Below are 25756 nucleotides of genomic sequence, written 5' to 3' on the forward strand. Positions count from 1 at the left end.
GTATCTAGCTGGGGTAATGTAGGCCCAGCACTCTTTCCTGCTTATGCAGGGGGTCGGACTCGATGATCTGTTGAGGTCCCTTCCGACCCTAGCATCTATGAATCTATGAAAACTATTGTGTATTCAGCATTGGCTGTAATACAATAGCACCCTGAAACAGTTCTGTTGTATTTCTGATAAATACCAGTGTTTCTGCCTCTTCATCTTGGCAGCACTTAGAGGATTCTTTGCCAATAGTTCAATCATTTTTTTAGATGAGACCTAAAATATTTTGACTAATTGCCGTCTCAATATTTTTGTCCAAATCTTCAGCCATATTTACGTTACAATTGTTACAAGAAGCAGGAGAGATGTGTGGTAAGAGCTGAATCTAAAAGACTTGGATGACTGCACTTTTACTAAGGAGTTGAGGTTAAGATTGTGGAGATGGCCTTCCATTAAGGTTTGGTCTTTGTTTAATCAGGTTACTTAATCCTGTCATTCCCAGGTCCACTTAAAAGTACTTTTTTGCTTTTTTTTTTAGTGTAGATGAGCATGGCTTATAACCAGCTGTAGTTCTGATTGAAGGCTTTAGCATGGCTATAAGGGATATTTAAACTCCTCCCAACGCTTCACAGTATAGCTGTGTGGTAACTTGGGTACCAGGTATGCTTTAGTACTGTAGCTGGGAGCTTTTAAAGAACAGATATATACAAGAAAAAGAATAGACAAGCAGGGCAGGGTTAGATAGCGGGAGAAAAAAAGTTACATTTTTCTTTAGAAGAATAGCAGTAAGAGAACAGCTTGGGTTAGACACTCCTACATCCTAATCTCAGTGCTGATAGTGAATTTCTCAGTGGCCTTGGACATATTGCTCTGTGTCCTTTGTGAAAGGCTCATAATCCTTCTAGAGGAAACTATTTTTAAAGGGAAGAGCCAAGAGAGCTAGTGTCCTGAAACCTGAGCTGAAATGCCTGTTAACTGATGGGGATGGAATACAAAGCACAGTAACAAAGTAAAAGGTTTGTGTTTTTTTGGCTCTGAAAGTTTGTAAAATACCAGTTTTCCCGTAACACCTTTCAGTGGTGGATGATGTATTTTCATAAATATGTACATAGTGTTTGATTTCCTGGAGGAGGGCGGGGGAAGGAATCCATGTGATCTGCACCAGAGAACAAGCATAGCTTTTTACAAGCAAGGAATGGGGTTGTGGGAACAGTATGCTTAAATATCTGGTCACCTGGTTTTTGATGAACTGCACTGAAACCAGGTATAGCAGCAATGTGCTGCTTCTCTTCCCAGATGATCTAGGATCCTCTGCTGTGCAGTGACGGAAACCTGATAGAACACGTTTTCAAAGAATTGAGCAAACTGCCAGCTTACCTTGCATGCCTATTTGGCCCCCACATTTTGTGTTATCAAGTGCCTTGCAGTCTTTAATGTATTACCCTTGCAATTCCCTTCTGGTAGAGGGCAGTGCTATTATCTCTATTTAACTGACTGGGAAATGGAAGTCAGTATCCACAAACATATTTAGGTACCAAACTTTCATTGATTTTTTTTTTTTTCTTTAAGTCTCTGTAGCCTGTCCAGACCAGATGACTTTCTGAGGTCATATAAAAAGTCTGTGGCTGGGCAGGGAATGGAGCCTGGCTCTCCTGAGTTTTGTACCAGCACTGTCACTGCCCACTCTCCCATACTATAACTGCCCTAGGGTGGAAGGAGGAAACAGTGCTACATAGCAAATGAGAAATTCTTCCATTCAAAAGCTCTTGTAACTCTTTCAGACTGGCAGAACACACTGAGAAAATCAGAATTAGTCCAGGGCATTATGGCCAGTGCTTCATCTCTTGCAGAAGAAAATGCTAAAGGATCTTTTATGACTTGGTGCTGTCCTAATCTTTTACATCTGTTATGAAGCTTATTTAGGTCTTTTCAGTAAATCACTTGCAGTCCCTTGCTGTATCATTCAACCAGATGCCAGGTCCTGGTGCTGCTTAGAGTGGGAGTTAGCAAGGCTGCAGAGGTGTTGTGCTACACTTTTTTCTGGTAAGGTGCTTCAGTCATGACTGACACAAGTGTAATGTTTTTTTACCCAGCCAGACACATAGTCAAAGTGGATGGGAAAACAGGACTCTTCCGTGGTCTTACGCCTCGAATTCTCTCTAGCACTTTATCCACAGTCACCCGGGGGAGTGTGAAGAAGGTAAAGTGTGAATTTGCTTTTTATAAACTAACACACTGGGTGTTAAAGTTGCACGAATCAAGTGCTGTTGGAATAGCACTGGTACTTTATAGCAGTAAGCCTGTGTGACATGCATCTGAGGAGCACTGATCCATCTGGCTGAGAGCCTTGTGAGCTTTGCTGAGCAGCACTGAGTTCTAGCCAGCTCTAAAAAATGCTCTCTGGTTACATGGAAACGACTTCAGCTTCCAGCTGAAGAACTTGAGCTCTTTGGAAGCACATTTAACAGTATGGCTGATGGTTGCCTGTGAATGTGGGGGACTGGACTCCATGACCTAGGGTCCCCTTCCAATCCTGTGCCTCTGAGTTACAGAATCTCTATTCCTGGTGAGGTTGTAAGAAAACATCATACCCCCTTTCTCTATCTGCCCTGTTTTCCATCCTGTTGACTGTTGCCCAGGTTTCTCTGTCCAAGTGGCATCATAACCCACCAGAATAGCCATCATTGAATCCTGGTAATCCTCCTGCACCCATACGTGGAGTGCCAGTTGTCTTGGATATACCAATTGGGATTAACTTTGGGGTACCCTTGGCATATGTACACGTGTGCTGTAATGCACAGTAGCCTTGTTTTACTGCACATTAGAGCGTCACGTCAAAAACCATACTAATATGCTAATGTGCAGTAAAATTAGGCGACTGCAGATTAAGCATCACTATAAAGCATGTGCTTTCACTACTGTGCATTAGAGCAGCCTAATGCACAGTTATTTAGTACCTCACATTAGAGGTACTACCTTTAATGTGCAGTAGCAAAAATGCATTAATGAACAGATAGACGTGCCTCCTGTGTGTCCTACAGAGATTTGGATTTCCTGTTGTGGTGTTCAGTCTCTTCACAGCTAGTGTCAAGTAATGTCCGGTTTTATCATGCATGTTTATGTGAACCATGGTATTTGGTATGAATATATTTTTGTATTTTTATCATGCGACTCAACCTAGGCAGCAAGCTGATTCTTAAATCAAGTATCAGGAACATCCTACACCAAACAATAGTCATTCATGTATCTGAGAGGAAACCAATCTCTAGAGCATTGCTTCTCAGCTGAGATGCCCTGACACCTTGATATGCCATGAGACCCTTTTTAAGGTGCTGTGCAATATTAGTAAACCCAGAAATTTTGAATAGGAATCTAGAGCATTAAAAACACTCTGACCTGCAAAGGTCTTATGAAGCCCACAGCAACACAAGAATTACTTTGTTGCTTTTCTGTAGTTAAGAAATGAGTAAAAGCAAAGAGCTGGCATTTTTTTCAAGGGTGCCTTGAGGTGTTTAGCCTCTATAGAACTGAAGATCTATAATATTTTGCAAACCCAAGTGTTTGTGTATCACAAACTAGCAGACTTCTACTGACCGTGTTCTGAGGTGGAGAGAGCGGAGTGAGTCATCACCCTAAGGGCAAAATCTAGGCTGTTTCTTGCAGACATGCGACAAGAACAGTGGGGAATGGCTTGGAGCTCTGGGCTCATCCTGTTGTCATATCATACCAGTTATCATTAAGTCATGAAAAATGCCCATATATCCAAATTTTAGCTAGCAGAAGCTTGCCTTAGCAAGGCATTGCTAATGCTTCAAGAGCTGGTCAGTGACCTTAAAATTCCTTTTCATGCTCATTAGAGAGTGAGCTTTTCTGATTTTGATCAAGCCGTTGTTGATTTTTGTGGTTAGTTCTGAGCCCAGAACAGTTACCATTTGCTTCTGGCATCAGCTGCAGGGGGCTCATATATGTGCATCTGTAGAGACATTTAATCTGATTAATCTCTCTCTATCCAGGCCTTTCCTTTGGAGGACATGGAGCATGTTTCTAACAAGGATGATATGAAGACTTCCCTCAGGAAAGTGGTGAAAGAGGTGGGAACCTGCCGAGTATTTTCTCCTCATTAAACCTTTATCAAGTGCAGGGTTTGAGAGCATCTCATCTTATGAATATTGTATGTTAATAAATAATCTAGAGAGTTTACAATGGAGATAGATGCCCTAGAGGATCAGCGAGTATGCAGATCTGGTATGGGTAAAGTTTATTCAGAAAAATCCTCAACATATACCAAGATATTGATGCTGAACAGGGGTGTCTCTCTGGACCTGGCTATTTAAATATTTAATACAGATAGTACTGAGAGGCTTCCCATGGTCAGTGTAGTGTAGATTGCATTCTGCAAATCCTTTAAACCTGATTCCTCTAATAAGGAGGAAAAGATGTGTCTCAGTCGCTTTCACCCAATATCCAGGTCTTGACACTTATAGAACCAAAGAGGAAATCTGACGACAGGTGCAAGAGCAGACTGGAAAAGACCTCCACCAAACACCCAATAGCTGACCATGTTTGAAAGGTGGGGTTTTTGGGTGGGAGGGGGAGTGTGCTTTTGTCCTCATCCCAAGGATGCAGATGTTCTTCACAAGACTGGATCTCCATTCCTTCGGCTCCAGAAAGCTTTGCAAAATTAAGCATAATCACAGTTGGCATAAGATCATCCTACTGAGTGAGGAAATAAATCTGTTTAACCCACAGAGCATTGTTTCTCTTTGGTCACCAATTTTAAATTGTGACAAAGGAGATTTAAGTTGGACAGGAAAAAAACATAAAGTTTAAGCACTAGTTAAGCACTAGAATGGGCTGCCTAGAAGTCTTCATCATTGGAAGGTTTTAGCAGTGGACTAGACAGACGTCAGTTAATTCATCCTGCCTTGAGCTAGTGGTTGGACTAAACCCCTTGGATTCTTGTTTTCTGTGATTCTTTGATGTCATATCACTGCAACTGAATCTTACAATCGGCATGTAACTGCCCATTCCTTATAATTCAGTCAGCTGGTTTGTGGCTTTTAACATGGTAGATTTGGGTTTTGTTTTTTCCCCCAGACCTCTCACGAGATGCTGATGCAGTGCATGTCCCGTGTTATTTCTCACCCCTTACATGGTAAGCCTGGTTCCTTTGGTCTGTAGCATGCTCTTGCCTGTCATGACAGCTTGCTGACTGCCTGTTACACATCTGTTGTCTTTTAATCACTTTAAGGTATTTCTTTCTAACTAAAAATGGTTCTTAGAACATGAACCTAGGAGAAGAGCATGAGCTACTAGGATTAGAGAGAGAGAGAATACATGGCATTCTGATAGGATAGTCAAAGAGCTGAGAAATGAGGTTGTCTCTTATTACTTGCTTGGTAGCTTATACAGTGAGTTCTGGGTTTGGATGATGACCTGGGATCCCTCATTTGTGTTAGGCTTGGGTGGTTAGGGCTACTTTTTTCAAGTGCTCGTGGTGATGAAGGTAGACAATGGGAGTTACACATCTGATTTCCCTGTCACTTTCCATTCAGGACCACAGACCTGTTCTTTTTTTTTTTTAATTAAAGGGAAGGTAAGTCAACTTAACCTGCTGCTTATAGACCTCTTTGTTTTGCTTTTCTTTGCAGTAATCTCTATGCGCTGTATGGTCCAGTTTGTAGGCCGGGAAGTCAAATACAGGTAAATAGCTCTGGCACATAAGCGATAATATTTAAAGCACCAGACTTGGAGCTGGGAGCATTATGCTCTATTCCTTCTTCATGCTGAGCTGAGAAGCTGAAGTAGCAACAATCGAGGTCACACAGAGGTTTACAAAATCAAGACTATTATGCCTGTCTGTGCTTTGCATAGGGCTTGGGTGGCTTAGCTGATGGCCTTGAGCAGGAAAGCTTTGGCTCCTTTCCTTTCTGTGTATCCCTCTGTTCCAACCTCCTGCCTCTGGCTTCTGCAATAACTGCGGTATCCCTTGCTGACAGTGCTGTAGGTAGATGCACTCCAGTTGCTTTGGTTTTTCCCTTTAATGGGCAACCCAAACTATGCTTTATAATAGCAAGGGGGTGAAAAGGACCAAATGGTGGCTGATTCATGCCCTCACTGCTAGCATGGCTTGTCTGACAACTTCCTGCAAGGCTGTCTTAACAAGGCCATAGGTAGGACATGGGCAGAAAGACACTCTTCACAGAGGAATCTGTAATCCTTCATCTGAAAGTGTAAACGGAGACTTGCACTTGGGGCACCTATATACATGCCAGATATCTGTTCCCGTGCATCAGAGCAGACTGGATTAAGTGAGTCTGCTGGAGTGTGCTAATTAGTACGCTCCAGCAGCTTCCACGTTGCGTGTATTCAACGTCCCCATGATTCAAAATGCCGGCGGGGGTGCTTTAAGTAAAGCTTGTTCGTCAAGTTTTAGTTAAAGTGCTTCCGCCGCCATTTTGAAGCATGGGACACTATATACATACGGTGTTGTGGGCACTTTAATTAGAGAGGCTCACGGAGCTCCTCTAACTGAAGTGCCCCCTTCACCCTGGAGTGTGTGTGAGGACACTGGGTGCCTGCTACATTTGTATTTAAACAGTAACTTTTAGCACGGCTTCTCTAAATAGGGAGGTTGGGTGTCCTCTTTGCTAGTCAAATCCATGCTGAATATGTACCTTAGCACAGTGGGCTGACTTGGGTTTTGAACAAGAAGTAATTTCATTGTGCCTGTCATGGAAAGCAGGCTGGAGCTTTCCTAGCCCAACTTTCTAAACACAGCTGTAATTAGTATGGCCCTGCTTCCATTGTGGACAGTCTTGCATTCACCATAAGCCAGCAAACAGCATCAGAAGTGACAGCTTGCTTTTATCTGTGAGCACATGCACCATGGGCCAAGTAATAGCATTACCTCAATAGAGCAGCATTCCTAGCTGAGCATGCAAGAGAATCATTTCTGAGGAATGGAGGCGAGTCTCCTCTTTGGTGTTAGAGGTTGCTGATAGCATGTGTCTGGGCAACAGCATCTTAATTGTAAGTGTAGTTGTAAAAGCACATGGTTGCTCTGTGACTATCTGTTTCCCTTTCTTGGCAGTGGTGTGTTTAGCTCCATCAGCAGGATTTTTAAAGAAGAAGGCATCCTGGGATTCTTCGTGTACGTGAGTTTCTTCTTTGTTTTTGACATTTTTCTTTCTTAATTTAAAAGTGATAGGGAGAACAGTCAAAATTCAATTATCTGCACTAAAACTGACTGTGGAAGAAGCATGTTACAAGTGCCTCGGGCACTCTTGATTTGGAACTTGCAGCTGTAGGTTTGATTGAGCTGTACAAATGCATGAGTCTCCCCTAAATGCACAATTAAGAAGACAGCATTCTTTACATCATTGGCAGAGCTCAGAAGCACTTCTGACCACGTTATGAAGCAGAACAAATTAATAATCTAACTGAGGCGGAAGTCTGGAGAATAAATTTTTGCTTAACCCCTTAATTAACACTTTCTCCCCTTTTCACGTCTAATAAAATGGAACCTATTGCTAGCATAAGCAGCAGGTGGTAGGTAAGTCATTTTCTTTACTACATCCATAATAGTAAAATTGTCTCAAACTGCAGGAGAGGGTTTGGGATGGAAAGCTTTTGGTGCTGAAATTACCCAAGTCAAGTCATTTGGCCAGCATGTCAGGGTTAACAAGAATGGTAAGGTCTTTTAACGATTGCAAGCTGTCATGATTGTAGCTGTCTCATCTGATCATTTAAATGATGGTAATTGTCTGAATTCAAAAGTGAAAATGACTGTTGAGCCTTGATTCATTAAATTGCCCAACATATGCACTTAAGCTCTGGTTTGAACAGAGCTATTTTCTTGGATCAAGGATGTTGTCCCGCCTGTATATTGCATGGCATCCACGTTACAGTTTAAGTTTCTCTTGGCCTTCCTGGTGACCTGCTGTCTCTAGAAACCTTTTCTATCTTATCGTAGTCTTGTCTGTTAGATGTTCCAAAGTTTAATTGCATGCAAATTGCAGTGTGTCCCTATGTCTGCACAGTTTTGTTGGTTTTGGTGGGTAAGTCAGAACAAAATAAGAAGGAAAGGACTTAACCTGTTTCTCTTGTTGAATTGACCTGGTAGGAGGAAGAAGGAATGTGGGAAATGAGGTCATTATCACTTAGCAGAGCTATAGCCATCCATGTGGAAATGTATGTGTGAATGCAGAAGTACCTTCTTGTGCCCTATGGGATCACAATGGGGAATCTGAGCTGAAATTAAGACAAATGGGGGGGATATAGAAGGTCTTCCTTGGCAAATATTGAAATAGCCAAAGAAATTCCCTGTACTGGACAAGATTTAAAGACTGTTCAAAAGAGTTCATGCAAAAACCTTTGCTGGGGAGAAGGATGCTGGCAGTAGGTCTCTCACTCCATCTCCCTGGGAAGGGAGGGGCAGAATCTCTTCCTGTGGAGGCACTTATGGATAGGAGGCATCCAGCTCTTTCTTTGTCTGCTCTGTCTAGGCACAGGAATCCCTGCGCCCTCAGTTCTTCAGCTCAGTGTAAGTTCCTCCTGCTGTTTTCATGGATGACAGGTTTCTACCTCATGAGCTAAGGGAGGGGGTGTTTGCTTACTTCCTCTAAGTCAGAGGAAGCCACACCTGTTGTGCCTGCTCACATTTCTCTTTCCTTAGCACCTACCCAGAATGGTGCAGACACAAGGATACACGGTGTTTTCAGACTCCTTTCCTCCACATGTATTCTCCATGTAAAATAAACACTGGTAGCCTAATTAAACTTAATGGTTCACAGGAAGGACTTTAACACAAGCCAAAAGGTCTCTGGAGGGCTCTGAAGTTACATGTGGTCTACAACTTCAGTAGGAAATAGGCTGTAAAGGAGAGAATTTGAAGCAGCATCTATATGACTGTGTAGTGCTGTTTCCCTGTTCGTGGCTACGTGAACTCTCTCTATTGAAATGCATCCTTTCTCTGAAGAACCCCCCTGCCTCCCTTGCTCACAATTAAACTTGTCTCTTTCTAACCCCCTTGAAAGCTGTACATGGCAGTAACATCAGCAAGTTCTCTTCCTGGAAGAGCATCCAGCCAGATTAACCCAGGTTACTGGTTACAGGCCATGTTCTAGTTGAAGTTCCATGTTTCCCTTTCCCTGCCTCTCTGTCACTAGTGGCACTCACTACTCATGTGATAGAGGGATAATCCTTTGATCTCTTCTCTGAGATGGGATCCTTATTGTTAAGTGAAAACTTCTGCTCAAAATGACCCTTCTTGGATCCCATTTGGTGAACTGTACTGGACTATATCTTGGGCCATTAGGATTTCTAAAGCTAGCAATACACAATACAACTTTTGTATGTGACATCATGCAGACTTTCACACCTTTTACCAAACAGTTGAGGATCAGAAAGTATATGGTCTTCATCACAAATATAACCCTAATGATCAAATTATTTTCTAACAAAAAATCTGTTCCTACAATCAGACTATTGCCCATTGAGTGCTACTACCAGAGTAGTTTTTAATATCGGGAATTTTCCTCCTCCATCACACTTGCTTAAGCACAGATGCATTGTGTTTACAATTGTTCAGGGCACTTTTCCAAACTTTTTTTCTGAGTGGGGTAGAGCAACATAGTTTGCACTTCTGAATGCATCGATATTCAAAATAGCTTGCTTTTTCCATCTCTGAAGAACTTGAGCCATCACATTCCCTGTAACAGCCCCTGCATTATTTCTTTGTGTAAGATGTGACTAATTGCCTGTTAGATCACTACATGTGCCACAGGTGGCAAAGGTAAATGCAGCTTCCAAAGTTGCTCTGTCAGAAATAAAAATACAAAGCAAAAACCAAAACCAGGTGGAGTAAACCACATTGTTCTGGGGAGTTATATATTGCTTCAGCAAATGAATAGCAGTTTTTTCCTCTCTGAAAAAAGCAACAAGCTGTTTGTCCATTTCCCTTATAAAAAATAATCTGTCAATAAAGTAGTCAAAGGAATTTAAGCCTCTGTATCTAACTTTACTGTAGATGCTCGTATCGTGAGAGAAATATTCAGAGTATCTGCTTTGATTAAAAACTTTGGATTTTGTTTAAATAACCAAGGAGAAATTGCAGTAGCTACTGCATCTGTTTTAGTGTAGAACCCAGACCAAAGTAGTAAGTTTGTATCGTGTGCCTAGAAAGGAAACGTAAATTTACTAAATGGCTGTACGGCAGAGGTGCTAATGCTGTCAAGACACGAATAAGGAAGTGACCCCCTCTGTGCCCTCGCCAAACTCTCGTTAATGTTTTTAGGGTCTGCTAGAAATTGAGTCAGCGGTGTTTGTGCTATTAGGCTACTGCAGGTGGTGGCCTGCTCTGAAAAGAGAGATGAAAATAAAGACAAGCATACCTGCTTCCTAATTCTGTGTGCCACTGATTTAAATGTAAGGTTGCCAAGGGAAAGTTCCCTGTAGGAGTGACTCATTGCGCCCTAGACCTACAGGTTGTAAAGCCAGAAGGGCACTCAGTAATAATCTAGTCTGACTTCCTGTAAGAGGCCATAGGGTTTCCCTGAATGAATTCCTTTGAACTACAGTGTAGCCTCTGGAAAGGCTCCCCAGTTTTTCTGTTAACAAGCCCCAGTGCTAGAGTATCCTGGTAAGTGGTTTTGTTGGTTAATTCAGATGGAGCAGGGAGCATCCCGCTAGGGGGCTCCAGAGCTGCAGAACATCAGCCTCCTTGCCCTGGCACTGTCGAGCAGAGTTGGTTGTCCCAGCAAAACACCACGAAGTCTCCAAAGGAGCCTTTTTAGTGAGACTTTGCAGATAAAGAGGGCTTCTGGTGGGAAAATGATGCTGGAAAGGAGTGAATGAATGTGAGTGAATGAAAAGAAAACAGCTTCTTTCATCCTGGAGAAGCCTTGTGCAAAGATTGGGGAACCGTAGTCAGAAACAGTCATAGTAGGGAATTACCAGGCCATGACCCCTAATGAGATTAGAAATTTGCCAAAGGGATGTTCTCCAAGGTGAACTGAGCTGGCTGATTTCCAGCAGATAACAGATATGGATCCTTCTTCCCTCCCCCTCCCCCCCAATCTCTCCCCTGCCTAAACGCACACACTTACCCACCCCCATTTGGGAATGGAGAGAAGTGGGCATCTAGCTGTGGCCTGAGTGAGCTGAGATTATTTGGTAAAGCCTTTTTGACATGAATATGTAACTAGCATTTCAAAACCAACCACTATATGCAGTACCAGTTCGCCTCTTTGGGTCATTTTATCAGCAGGGAGAGCCAAGACTAAGTCTCTGCTGCCCAGGTTGGCTTCTATCGGTCAGGGTTGGAGGGATGTTGGCAGGGCCTTATGCTGAGCTATGCGTATCAGTGGTTTCCAGAGCAGTCATTTTGCCATGTCAGTTGGCAGTGTGTTTGCATGGCTAGGACTGCTCCCATGTCCTCATTGAAGGAAGCCAGAAGGCTTTCTCTGCCTTATGTTAATATTCTTACTCTTTCAGTGGCTTAGTCCCTCACCTCCTGGGGGATGTCGTCTTCTTGTGGTGCTGTAACCTGCTGGCTCACTTTATCAACACCTATGCAGTGGATGACAACGTGAGTGGTTATTGTATTAAACCAGAGCAGCTGAGGGCTTCAACTCCTTGCAGCCAGCAGGTTTATAATTGGGCCTCAAAACAGAGGGGTTAGTGGATAGGGGGCCTGCATAGAAACCATTGGGCTTTGACTCGGGCCTCAAGCAATAGCTAAAGATGACCAGAGTCCTGTTTAGGTTGAGGTTTGCAGTTCAGGTTTGAGACTGAAGTGGGGCTGGAGTTTGGGATTCTACAGGCCCAAGTTTTCAATCCCAAGTGGTATGACTATCTGGAGATCAGCTGGTTTTTCTGTGAAACATTGGATCCGTCTGATCTGGGGAATAGATCCTGTTTCCTGTTGGCCTAACCCGGTCTCACTCTCATGGTTTTCTGATCAAGTGATTCAAGTGCTCAAGCTTACTCGTACTCTGACTTTGTGACAAAATGAGATGTTGCTTCTTCCCTGACCCCTTTTTTGTATTTTTTTTTTTCCCCCCTCACCCCTCATACTTTCCTCTCCCTTGCAGTTCAGCCAAGCCTCTGTGATCCGGAGCTACACAAAGTTTGTGATGGGGGTAGGTGGTCGATTGTTACTACACTTCTCCTAGCCTCAGTTTTATGATACGAGAACTCATGAACAGCAGGTCCCAGGAAGAGAGGCTGCAGGCATGCACGTGTGCGTGTGTGTGGCTGCTGTTGTGTTGTATATGTGGGTAGTTCTCCCCTTCTACTTCTGGGTAACTGGAGGTAAGCTCCTAAAGGTGTTGTCTTCGGTGTAAGGACTATACCTTGAGAAATGCATAGCGATTCTAGATCCCGTTGACCCACACTTGATTCAAAATGATTGAAGATTGGGACCAGGGTTCTCTTTCATCAAACATTACAGATCTGAATATGCACACTTGAGACTTTAAGATCACAATATCTCCTCAAACGTCCGAAATAGAACATTGCTAGTATTTTTTATATATTGGGCAATGAGATGTTACAAGTTTTGATTGATGTCAGTAACCCAGTAATAAGAGTGGCCTGTTGTAGCATAAGGGTGAGAGTTGGGAGAATTATTTGAGGCTTTGTCTCTGAAGGTATGGATCAGGAAGACATGTTTACATCAATGTAATTGGCATGACATCATTGGGGGGGGAAATGAACCAATTACACACACTCTGAGTCGGGATAAACTGTTGGGGAATGACCCCTGAAAAGAAGTGGGAAAGACTGCACTAGGGTAAGTTTCACCAGTTTAGGTTTTGTCTGTCTTCATCCATCCCTTCATTAACCTATTATCCTGTGATAACTGTGTGTCTTCCTGTTTCTAGCCTGGTTTAATATACACCAGTGTACCAAACTAATGTAAACTCCAGTGGAGTACATGTTTGTCCATCTTCCTAACCCTAGGCAAGTCATAAGGCCTGATTTATTTATTTTTTTTGATTTTTTTTTTAAAAAAAATTTTAAATGTATTTATTGGGAGAAGTGCCAAGCATAGTAGGGCATGTTCATTACACCTGAAAATCAGATCTGTGATCTGTCATCCTGCTCTTTGCTAGTGGGGAGCAGTGGAGCAAGTTTTACCCAAGTTAGTAAGTCCTTTGAAAGCTATAGTAAAGGGCTGTACGAATGGCAGGCTTGTTGTGGGAGAGGTTGTTCTGCAACTGTGCCACAAATATAAAAATAAAATGGCCCCACACACATCTAATTGGAGTGTGTGTGTGTGTGTCTACATATAGAACGCAGCTCTGCTGCTATGCTGTTGAGGGGCTACAAGCAAGGAGCCAGGCTGTTCCGTGGAGAAATCACTTAGGGTGACCACCGTTTACAGAAATGGTGCAATACATTAATCTTTTCTGTGAAGGAGGTTAGAAATTGCTGGACTGCTTATTAATATATATTTTAACAGCACCCAACTCTTCCTAGATGCTTCTAAAGTCTGCCAGTTGCTTCCAGTCTGCGCTGTTGTTGCATGACATATTTCCGCTCATCCTTAAGTTTTTCTTGATGCTTTTCAAGTTAAAATGTGTGGACAGGAGTGGCTCAGTTTGGTGCTTCTTGCTTTCAGATTGCCGTGAGCATGCTGACGTATCCCTTCCTTCTAGTGGGAGATCTCATGGCAGTGAACAATTGTGGGTATGTCTGTCTTGGTCCAGTGTCTTGTGTTCTCTTAGACTCTTAGCAAGGTTCCTCACTTGATTAGTTTTTCGGTAATAATCGCAACCTTTTCATATAGAACCAGAAATTATGTGGCACCTTGTAAAGTGAAAGGCATTTCGTGTTTCAAAGAGTACAAGAAACTTATGATCTTAAATTTGGAAATTATAGGCAAGGCATGGGGGTGCTAGCCCAGGAAAGAGAAGGGGTATAGAGAACATCAACAACATGATCTGATGTAAGTGAGGATAGAAAAAAATCAGAACAAGGGTGGTGAGTAGGATGGGGCATGAGAACAGGCTTTTCAACTGAGCCTGCATTCTCGGTCCCCAATCCACCCCACGTCTGAGGCTTTAGGGAAATTTAATGGGGGATGGGAAAAGTTCCCTAGAAAGAGCATGTTTTGGAATGTCTTGCTCTGATTCCTGAGCTTATAATGGAGATTCATAGTGTTGTGTTGTTATTGTATCCAAGTAACTGTCCATATCTGTACACTTCAGTTGTGATTAAATTACACAGTAGGTTGTGCTATAAATAATTTATTGGTGACTTGGCCTTTAGCTTGGTGCTGACAGTGTCACAATACAATACAGTGTTTCGCTCACACCTAATACTGCGTTCAGGTCTGATTCTCCCTATCTAACCTGACTTCTATACATTCTCCTTCCTGATTGTTGCTCTTCGCTCCACAGGTTACGTGCTGGCCTCCCTCCTTACTCTCCTGTGTTTACGTCATGGATTCATTGTTGGAGACACCTCAGTGCTCAGGTGAGGGTGGCACTGGCGTCTTGACTTCTCATGCTAGCGGCCAGGTGCTGTAGATGAGGATGTCCCTGGCAGTGTGGAGTTGGCAGAGCTAATACATCCAGGCTGTTAGGGTTCCCCTGAATTATCTGAGAGGGCCTGAGGTGCCAGCAGCCTGTCTTGTCTATCCTGTTCAACTTTTCCAGTCTGTGATATTTCAGTGTCCCTTCCACAGCATCTGAGCACGTCAGCTATCCTCACTATGCTCTCATGAGGTAGGACAGTGTTGATTTTCCCATTTTACAGATGGGGAAACTAAGGGCTAGTGTGTTTTCTACTGCTGTGGTGCCTAAGTGTGATCTTGTTCCACCCTGCTGCAGTCTGCAGAAAAACCAATGTGCCTGTTTCTGTAACCTGTTGTCATCTTTGCCTTAAGGCTAAGTCACACAACCCAGTGAGCAGGAGGATGCAGCCATGTTTTCCATTACTTGTTTTTAGGGGCTCGATGGGTTGAAATAGGCTCATGCTTAGGCAGCTAATCATGGAGCTGGAACTGGCCCTAGCAGGCTTGTCCTTGGTCACGTGGGGAGCCTATGATGGAGGCTGAAAAGAACCCAGGACTCCCAAGTCTCAGGCTGGTGCCTCCATCACTAAACCATTATGACCCTTTATCACCTCAAAGGCATGAGCTTGCTTTCCTAGTGCAATTTTGAAAGCTCTCAGTATAGGATCAGCTTGCACTCAGTTCCCATCTTGCAGTTTATGAAGGGTTTGGTAAACTCAGTACAGGACAGAAACAGATGTATGCTTCAGGAGATGGTGCTGGCCTTGACAGAAGGATTCCACTTCCTGCCGGCATTGACTTGGTACCCAGCTTGGTGCTCGGAGGCACTGACTGGGTTGCTGGAGAGCTCTTCTGGAAGATCACTGAACTGCATTGATCACACTTAAAACGTAAAAGCAAAATTGCTTGACGTTTCTAGTGGCAGGGGAGATCCCAGCCCTGCCTGAGTCAGGCCAAACAAGGTAATTTCTGCTGCATAAAGATCTGAGTAGCTGTTTCAAGCATTCTTCGTCTGTCTTCCAAGGGGCTGGTGTGGGGCTTTGAGCTCCTCAGATAGAAGATCTGTGGAAGGGCTAAGTGTTTAACTACAAGGAAACCAAATCTTGCAGACTCACACTTGTGAGGTGCAAGGAAATCCGTGACCAGAATGGGGCATGGGTGGGGTCACTGTTACATATGAGGTTGTTGCATAGCAGGAATGCCAGGACTGTACCCATTTTGTGGATTTGAAACACATGGTGAACACATGTGCATGTGTACGCTCATGTCTGCTTCTGCTGCTCTTGCCCCTGTTGACTAGAATTTGCTTGGCCAGGGAGGAGGGGGTAGAGACAATACCAGTAGTTCTGTTTAAATTGGTAGCAATGTTAAGTGATACCATGCAGACCATTTGTGTAACTTAGGTGTGCATGCTTCTGGAGCTATGCAGGTGTAGCAAAGCTGTTGCAAACTCAACCCTAAATGAAACGGGGTTAAAGCTGCAGTAATTTAGCTCACTTGTCTGTGCCCTCTTGTAGTGATACATTAGCAGCTGACACCTGCGCCTGAACAGCAGCAATTAACAGTGCTTTTTTTAAAGCAGTTACAAGGTATGTTTGTCTATAGCCTAGTAGGTAAAAGCTGACACTTGGCTCCTTCTTTATCTCTGGCTTTGTGGGATCGCTCTGATGGTGCTGTAGTTGGTGTGTACAAGTCCATCTCTGCTACAGGAACAGGACTTCAGCTCATGGTTCCTTATTCCTGATTGCAGAGCACGGCACTATGGTTGGCAAAGTGGTCCTCGCAATCCTGGCATCTGGTACTGAGGCTTCTGGGCAGCTGGTCAGGTGGCTACATCACTGCATTTCTCCCTGGCTCTTTTTTTTCCCCCCCTAAACCTTCTGCTTTGCTCTCCTGTAGGGGCAGCTGTTCCGAGGCTCCAGCCTGCTCTTCCGCAGAGTGTCTGCAGCAGCAAGTTTCCCCATTGATTAACTCCTCCATTCAGTTCAGGACCTCGGCTGGGAGAAGTGGACAAACACGGACTCTTTTTTTTTTTTTTAAAAAAAAAAAGAAGGAAACCCTTAAAGCTCTATATTTTCTTTCAAATTTGAAGTCCAAGGTGCCAGAACAAACCTCCTCCTGTCCGACGAGACCAGAAATGAATTGGCCCATTGAGAACTAGCTTCTAAAGTGTAGTCGGGTCAGATTCCCTTCCCTATGGCTGATTCAACCATTACCACTGAGAAGAGAAGGGTCCTGGCTCTCTGGCCCAGCCTGTAGTTCTTGAGTCAGAAGGGGCAGTGTTTAAATGTGGATAAAACCCAGGTATTTAAATGGAGTAGCTTGGAGGAACTCTGGGATCCAGTGTAGAGACAAGAGGCTGCTTTGTCATCCAAGTATGCATTGCCCAAATTGAAAAACAACAACATCTGAGTGGGTCGCATCAAGCCTGACCCTTCTTTGGTGCCCAGTAGTGATGCAATGAGGTAGTGGAAAGCTCTACAAAGTTGATTCCTGAACCTCTGCCTTGGTGAACAACCCTTGTCTGACTGGTCTGCTGAAGCATCTTTTTTATGTTTTGACACGAGGGTGAATCAGCAGGGCCAGAGAAGTTGAACTGTACTCTGCCTCTGACTGAGGAGAGCATTTTTAAACCAGATTCCCTTTGATGGACCACTTCCAGGTAAACTAATTTAATCTCCTGTCCCATTTCCTCTGGAGGACACTCCATCAGCCGAATGCCTGCCATAAGGTGCAGCTCCACTGTGGCTTAAAGTGTCCCATTGCCCACATTCTCACTGTCAGGTCATGTGAACACCAAGGAGCAAGATGTTTCGGGGGGAGGGGAGGGTGTTGTGATGGGAGTAAGTTAATTAAATCAAGTGAAAGGAAGCTGAGGAGTGCCAAGATTGATGTAGCCATTGACATTGATATGATTGGAGTCCCTCAATGGAAGCAATGGGGCTTGTATTTGCACTTAGAGCAGGGATATGCACCATTATATAGAATGCTGCTGTGCAGGCAGGAGTGTAGAGAGATGGTCTGACTCTGGGAATTTTCTGTATTGGGGGCATTAATGATATAACTGCTGGAATTCACTGCAGCTGGATATTAAACTTTTTAGACATGTAATTGCCTGAGAGTTACTGGATGAGATGGACCATTGGTCTGACATGTGCTTCTACTGTACTGGCTTTGCAGTCGTGCTGGTGACCCAAAGCCAAACAAGACCAACCTCAGGCAGCAATTGGTGGTATCTTCCTAGCAAAGCCAAGCATTGCTACTTGCACACTAGAGAGAAACTTTGCCTCCTTACTGCAGTGGTGCTGATGAATGGCATTGCTTATATTAGTTCAGTTTGCTAATGGGCAACAAAAAAAAATCTGGCACAACTTGGAATGTCTGTTTAGGTCCCAACTAGAGTAATGGCATAAGCCTCAAAGAATTGAGAGGATGTTTGACAATCAAGTCCACCAAGTCTCTATGCACTTCAAACACTAAGGTGCCTGTAGTGGCGTTCTGGGGCCTTGTGTAGCAGAGCTCCCCTCTGGTTGCAGAGTGGGATTTATCTGCAGCTCCCAAGATGGAGGTTTTCCCAATGTTCTGTGCTGTGACAACGGACAGACAGGTTTCCCCCTTTTCAGTCTCTGTCTTGCTTATTCTGCTGAGCAGTCCTTTATGTCTGGTCCAAATGTGCATTGTTCCATCTTCCCGTTTTAATGGGGCCCGGAAGAGCTTTCTGGGACCACGAGCAAACACACTTAACAATTGCTGTGAGTTAGCAATGTTGCGCTGAAGCGCGAGAGGTCTGCCCCTTGGCACTTCCTGCATGGTTTGCTTCCAAGATAGCAGAGGAAGCTTCATCACGGTTGGCTTTGGTTCTTGAAATTGGCAGTGATTCATGAGATGACTGGGACAGTCTGCATCTTCCATGCATGATGCCTCCATCCTGATCTGTCATTACACGAAGGCTTCTCTTGAGCAGATGGGCTTGTTATAAGACCTAACTACAGCGTAAGTTTTATGCGTGACCCAAGATGTGCAATGGAAAGGCTTTGTGGCCTTGGTAGCGGCAGCTGCTACAAACAAGGACCTTGCTCCCAGTATGTTGGGGGTCCTATTCGCCCCTCACCCCATCTTCCCTTTGAAATGGTTAATGTTAATAATGACAACAAATGCATGCTTGTATTCTGTAACGGTGAGAGGTTATCTCCAAAGAGGATTTAACTGTGCTCTGAAATAAACCTGTGAAAAAACAGCTTCTCCTGGGGCTTCTTTAATGTGATACATTCATTTATTATTTAACCCCACTCTGCCAGTTTTCCAGTTGCTCAGTCCTTTATTTAAGGACAATCCCCTCTTTTTCCAAAGAAGAGTGACTGCTGATGTAAACTCAGATTTTCTTCTCTTCAGCTTTTCAGCAACCAATTGCCTTGCTCCATTGGACATGGATAATAGAGGGTTGAGGTTGAGCAAAATAAAATTGATAAATTTGAATCCATTTGCTAGAGTAAATGGGCTGGCTACTTGAATCCTCTGTGGTACTGTCTCTTAAATGCAAAAGCAATCGGTCTCTGATTTGAAATGCGTTGTGTTCCTCACTAACACCCGTTAATGTTAAAAGTCTTATAGTGCTACCGTTGTTACTCACAGGACTCCTAGCCAGTGTTTGGCAGCCCTGCAGCTTGTGGTTAATTAGACCCATTTTTATTTATTTTATTTTATTAACTAAATAGGCTAACCTACTGCTTGGGGACAGAGCCATTATCCAAAGTAGGGGATCTGAGCTACCCCAGAGTATTGGGATATCTCCGTTTTATACAAGTCTTAAAGCAGAGTTCCTCAGCCCCCTTGGGGGTCTTCAAGAGGAGGTTGGATAGCTATCTGGCTGGGGTATTATGATCCCAGCACTCATTCCTGTCCAGGGCAGGGGGTTGGACTTGATGATCTGTTCAGGTCCCTTCCGACCCTAGAAACTATGAAACTATGACCTCAACACAGAAAACGAGTTACCTGAAAGAACCCATGCCTTGGCGGTTTGCTTCTGTCTCTTTCCTGTCTTGCGAGGAAATGAGCCAGCCTTCAAATATTTACTCTATCTCCTCTTACATGGCAATCTGGAGGGTGTGGTTCACTCCCTTTCTCTTGCTATACATCTGTTATCGGACACCTTGAGCTGAGGACAGATTATCCAAAGGACTTTGGGCTGATCAGCTGTCAGGAAGAAGTTTGGAAAATGGCCTGGTGGATGAGATTGCAGGTGGGATCACGAAAGTGTAACTTGGGTCAGGGTTAACTTTCCCCCCTTTAACAAATGGATCCTTATAGAGGGCTGTTTTGAGTCTCACACTTGACCTGAAAGGGCTGGTTGTTGCAAATCGGCCAGTGTCTCTGCGCTGCTGCCCCCCTCGCTGGAGTCAGTTTTGCCTGTGCGTATGTTGGAGACTGCAACCTGCTGACTGCCATGCTGTTAGCTCAAGCACAAGGGGGTCTTGTGCTTTTGCAGCGGGGATGGGTGTGATTATGTGAGGTCATGAGCTGCTGCGTTCAAGTTGCAGGTCATCGTTTGTAACGAGTGCAGCAAACCTGCATGTTCCCGTAAGCATCTCCGAGCTGGGCCCACGGTACTGGGGATTGTGCTTGACTGAGGTGTGGCTCTGTGGGAGACTGCTGCACACTATGACATTTGAAATGCAGGGAAGTTGAAGCAGGGTCCCACGGACAATATAACAGCATGTTAACTGACCTCTTGCTATGGGCTAACTACTTCCCTGTCCATTTCGAGGGACAGTGGTGCTCACACAGCCCCACTTCTGCTTAACCACTTCTCAGTCTCGGTCCCCACAACAGCCTCCACTTCTGCCAAGAGAGCCTTAGATTTGCTCACATGAGGGTCCTCTCCTGCAGGCAGCCTTGGGTGAGACCCTGCAGGAAGAGCTCTCCATGTGGGTCTGTTTGCTATGACGGCATCCTGGAATCTACCTACCTGAAACAACAAGGAAGAGGATGCAGGTTGAAGCACATGATTCCCCCACAGTCCCATGGGGTTGGTACTGCTGTCCCCAGGGAGTTGGCCACAAAGTATGCCCTAAAGTAGACCATGGCTGTTAGATTGGTGGCCCACAGGCCTCACCTGGCCCCTGAACAGCCCACCAGCTCCCAGGCCAGGTGCAACTGCTGCCACCACTGTCCAGGCTCTCCCTTCTTCTGGCTTCTGCTTCTGCCCCCATCCCTGGGGGTGGGGCGGGGTGGCCTGGGGGGTTGAAGATGTCCGTGGAGAGGTGGGGATCCAGGCGCCCCATATATGGCATGGGGATGCCGGCACAGTCACCCGCAGGACAAGATATTGGACAGCCCTGCCCTAGGCTAATAAGGATGTTTGCTTTCCTTGCTCTGGTTCTTCAGCAGCAGCAAGCTGCACAGAGGCAAGGCCAGAAGGAGCTGCTGGGGGGAGGGAAGGGGGTGTGGAGTTACCAGGCTAATTGTTCCTGCCTGGGAGACTTGGCTGCATTTTGATGCAGCACCTTGCCAGATCAATTGGCTTGTGAGAGCTGATGGCTGAGGGTTTGTCTTCCTCTGTAATGAGACTTGGGCCAGTATGCTCTGGGGAAGGGGATGAAACGGGAAGGAGTGGTCCAGGGCAGCATGGGTTTGAGTTATCACTGAGGGGGGAAGTGTCCTTAGGCTCAAAGGGACCGGAGACAGAAGCCCTGGATTTGCTAGAATAATGACATCGTCCAGCAGGTCTAGAGCTCTGCAGATCAGGGGCGGCTACTTGCTCTGCTGGACATGATTTCAGCAACTCCTGAGAATGACTTGTGCTCCTCTGGAAGGGGAGGCCAAAGGGGTTACAAGCTAGCAGCATTCAGGGCACTAGCACTGGACAGAAAATCCCCAATGAAGAGATGGGGAGGATGGAATGAGGCCTTGTGTCCCTTTTGCAGCTATGGCTGTGTTTCAGTTAGGGGTGGCAGGTCCCTCCATCCTGGAGGTCAGGGTGTCGTGATTCAGTATCTGATGGGAATAATTCTCAACTGGATGTGGGCAGGGTAACTGGGGCTTGGAGACCAAGAGCCTGGAGTAAGAATAAAGAGAGGAGTGAAGGGGCGAGCTGAAAATAGAGCAGCAAATGCCTTGAGTAATGGGAGAGCGGTGGCCAGAGTGTTTAGCGTCTGCCTCAGCTTGCTTCAGCTGCTGACTTAAGTCAAGGCAGTCCTGGCAAAGTGGCCAGAATTGCACACAATTATTCTTCCAATTAGGGTCTTCCCAGTTCTAACCTCATTTGCAAGAGAGTGTGTAGTCAGAGCACATGGCCTGGTTAACCCAGGCTGTCTTTGCCTGGAAACAGTCATGTCCAATTCTGCCACCTACTTTGCAGACAAAAATTCCCTGTATCCAGGACAGCTTGAGGACAGGTAGTTTAGCTGCAGTCAGAGTTTGAGTTTGGGGAAGGTCAGTCTTGTCCATTTTTTTGGGATTGGTTTCAGTTGTCACTCACTAATGCAGAGGATGTGCTTGGGGGGAGATGGCCTTGTGCCCATCCTGCTTTTAAAACCCAGCCAGGGGAGACTGGTGCCATTGCTGGTGGGGGTTGTCAATGCCTTTCTTTGGGAGTGCAGGGTTGCAGACATTGTCCTTTCTCCAATCTCCCCTTTTTGCAGAAGGTCATTGAACAAGTGGTCAACCAATGGCTCCCAGGTGCATCTGAATGCTACTAGATTACTGGACCTCTGTCAGTCTTGATTTTGTCCTGAGCATAGCACAGGGACAGGCCTCTTGCGATGATATTTGCTTGGAGATCAACAGGGGAGACTGTGCCCTGCTACTCTTACTAGATTGTAATGTGAATGTAATGCATGTAATAGCAGGTGGAACAGAGCTGTGAGCTGTTAATTTGGACTACAACTCCCAGAAACCCCCAGGAGTTGGGGGACAAGGGAAAAAGGAAGAGGAAGTTTGAGGCTGGAGTAAGGCGAAGAGAAAGCAGCAGGCACAGGCAGCCTGGTCAGCTCTGCACAGAGGAGTGAGCAGTGGAGCTGGAGATCTCAGTGGCTCAGTCGACCAGGACTGTAGACTGGAGGAACTGGGCTAAGACTTGGGGGCAGCTGCAGGCTGCTACTCGAGCGCCGTAGGGGCTAAACTCTTGTCTGGGGACTCCTGTGGAGGTGTGTGTGGGGGTGGGAAATTAAGGTGCTGAGCGTGTGTTACCACAATGCTGATGTTTCTTTACCTTTTTCCTATTCCCTTCTTTTGGCCCGTTGGCTTGTGACCCTAACCCTTATGATTTTCTTTATAAAAGTGGGAGCTGCCCCTTGCTTCTTGTGCCAGTTTCTGGGATTGCGGGCTTCCACTCTTTCCTAGCAGGAAGGTCCCAGATGGTAGCGATGTGCGAAGGCTGAGGGTCCTCTCAGGACCTTTCTTGTGGGGTCCCCCAGCATGCTGATGACACCCAGCTCTATCCCTCTTTCTCATCTAATTCCAGTCCTTACCCAGTGCCTCTCTGCTGGTGGGGATTAGATGCAAGTGAATCCATTTGACAAGATGGAGGTGATAGTGGCTGGCAGACCTCATGACATGGGTGGGGAAAGGGAATGGGGACACTTATCATTGATAGGGTTCAGCCTGTCCTTGTCATTCAGGTTTGCAGCCTTGAGGTGCTCCTGGATCCTTTGCTACACCTGGACCTTCAAGTGACAGCAGTGACTAGGAGCACCTCTCACCAACTTGTGTCTAGTGACTTGCCACCATATCCACGCTTTCATAACCACAAGATGAGATTACTGCAATGTACTCAATCTGGGGCTGCCCTCAGTGACTTTCCAGCAGCTGCAGCTGGTGCAGAACGAGGTGGCCCACCTTCTGACAGGGATGGGTCACTGGGAGCAGATAACTCCACTGCTCCAGAGACTGCACGGGCTCCCCAGTAGCTTTCCAGGCTTGAGTCAAGGTGTTGATTGTGACCTGTAAGGCTCTAAATGGTCTGGGCCCTCCATACCTAAGGGACTGTCTTCTTCCTTATGTCTCATCTCAACCCCTAAGGTCAGGAACAGCATCCCACAAGTGCCATGTATGCCAGGTTCACTTGGCAAAAGCATCTGTGAGGTCATTCTTGGTAGTAGCATCTCTGCTCTGGAACTGCCATCAGACCTGACCATGGACATCTTCCAGAAGTGCTGAAAGACTTTCCTGCTTGGGCAGGTATTTAGCAAGCAAGGTTAGGTTTGCGTGGGGAATTCTTGCTATCTGCTTCTATATCTTATCTAAGATTTTACCTGCTTTTATAAGATACTTTCTCTTTTGTAGTAAGATGCCCTGAGCCTTTTTGGGGAAAGGGGCTGGGGTGGGGAAGGAGGGGGGAGGGAAGTATATAAATCTCATAAATAAAATGTGACCACGGCCATCTCAGACAGCTGGTGTTCAAATCCACAAAGGCACCAGGCTAAGAACAGGCAAACCGCTTTCCACAGTCTGCATCGTAAAACCTTGATGCGCTGCAGTTTATCTTTGGAATATTATTGTAAAGTGTCAATGAACAGTTTGGAGAGGCCTCCCCAGAGACACCCGTATGCGGGCTCCAATATGGCAGCATGATGTAGGGTAACGTGTTGGTGGCATGTTGGCAAGACGGAGGCAAGTGTGCTGCTGGGCAAGTTAACTGCTCATTGCGGAGTTAGGCTGGCATCTGAATTTTCAGGATCCAGGCACGGTCTGGGGGGGCTTTTGAGGGAGTCTTAAAGTATTAGTTTGCAGCCTCTAAGACTTAGTGCCTCCTATGTCCATCCTGTGCGAGGGCAGCTGGCTAGGTCCTGATCACGTCTAGTGATAGGAGGAGGCTTGTTTGCCACCTCTCTGGCTGCGTCCTGCGCTACTGGGGCTCTCCACTGAACACCTGGGCGCTTACAAGCCAAGGGGCTGGTTCCACACCACTCCGGGCACCCTTTTATGAGCTGCTGGGCACCTTCACCTTCCAACAGCTCCCATGCAGGATCAGGGCCTAGTGTCATATAAGACAGTGAGATCTGCCATGAGCAACAACTCAAGGGACTAGTCATCTAAAAAAAGGGTTAGGAACCTATGCTTTGCCAAGCTATTTTATCTGGCCAGCAAAGCCAGGATGTCAGTGGCAGTTCAGTGGTGGAGGGTATCAGCAGCAGCAGCTGGGTCACAAGCACGTTGGTGGTGATTTGGAGGCAGGGGAAATCGGTGACAGTCAGCCACAGCATTAGTCAGCAGAGGAAGTGGCAGTGGCAGCCGGTTCTGCCTACGGACCGAGCTGTGAATCTACCCCGCTGCTCCTGGAAGGTCCCCGACGCCTAGTCAAGAAGGCTCGGACTACACGAAGACTGGGTGCACATGCACAAGACCAGGACCTGGTGGCGTTGTAGAGGGTTACCATCCTTCAGACAACGGTTGGAGGAAACGGAGCCGCCACGCTAGTTTTTAGAGGGCAACTCCTGGGGGGAAAAAAAGTAGCTCCAGCCCAGGTGTTTGCTTACCCAGTCCCATCGCTTCTTCTCCCAGAGCGCAGCCTCAATAGGCCGGCCTCGCAGGTGGCCACGTGCTGTGTTTTGAGGTCTTTAAGGTCTAACAGGGCACCAGCCCCTGGGAAAGGTCTTTGTCATTAGTGAAACCGGGAGATGAAGCTGCTCCGTAGAGGGGAAGCCAGTGGCTGGGAGATGGAAGAGAATCCCAGGCAGCTGCATCTCCCCGGGCCGTGGATGTGGTAGAGGGGAATGGCGAAGTCACCCCAGATCTGTATGCGGTGGTGGGGATTGTGTTTTCCCCGCTCCTGCCTCGTTGTGGAGGCAAAACATCCTGGGAGCATTTTCTGACGTGCTGCAGGAGTCCACAGACAACTGTGAAGGCTTGCAAATGCAGCGCTCCCCCGCCCCTCTTTGCCGCGGCCTGGAGGGGAGGAGGGAAATATGATGAGCCTGGAACTGTTAAATACGTCTCTCCCACTTCTGATTCAATTCCCCCTCGCCGCTCCCCCCCCCCCCCAATGCTTATGCAGTCTATTCTGCCACCGACAGCCATTTGTGAAGGCCGCTCATGTTGATCCAGATGTAAGAAGCAGCACCCCCTAGGCCTGCCCCCCCTGCCCAAAGAACCTCTCTCTCTCCCTTGATTAAAACATCATAATTCTTTAATCTTTCTGAATTGGGTTTCTTCCTTAAAAGCTGCCTGTTCTCTTTGATACACCAAAGCGGTTCTTGTCACGCTGCCAAAGAAGGCTGGGTGGAGTGTCACATGGCTCAAACTTTTACA

At 45.8% G+C, this 25756-nt stretch overlaps 1 protein-coding gene across 1 annotated transcript in view; it reads left to right on the forward strand.

The window, feature by feature from the left end:
- The window catches only part of MTCH1 (mitochondrial carrier 1), an 18316-nt gene extending 1758 nt beyond the window's left edge, over positions 1 to 16558 (forward strand). Inside the window, exons 3-12 of the mRNA XM_019546165.1 lie at positions 2043 to 2185; positions 3999 to 4076; positions 5083 to 5140; positions 5637 to 5688; positions 7079 to 7138; positions 11482 to 11575; positions 12081 to 12128; positions 13613 to 13680; positions 14394 to 14469; positions 16409 to 16558. Of these exons, the coding sequence (XP_019401710.1) occupies positions 2043 to 2185; positions 3999 to 4076; positions 5083 to 5140; positions 5637 to 5688; positions 7079 to 7138; positions 11482 to 11575; positions 12081 to 12128; positions 13613 to 13680; positions 14394 to 14469; positions 16409 to 16480 (749 nt within the window). The 3' untranslated portion in view covers positions 16481 to 16558. The remainder of the gene's footprint in view (positions 1 to 2042; positions 2186 to 3998; positions 4077 to 5082; positions 5141 to 5636; positions 5689 to 7078; positions 7139 to 11481; positions 11576 to 12080; positions 12129 to 13612; positions 13681 to 14393; positions 14470 to 16408) is intronic.
- The last annotated feature ends 9198 nt before the right edge of the window (positions 16559 to 25756 follow it).

The sequence above is a fragment of the Crocodylus porosus genome, unplaced genomic scaffold (genome assembly GCF_001723895.1).
Source record: "Crocodylus porosus isolate Cpor-Errol unplaced genomic scaffold, CroPor_comp1, whole genome shotgun sequence".
NCBI lineage: Eukaryota > Metazoa > Chordata > Crocodylia > Crocodylidae > Crocodylus > Crocodylus porosus.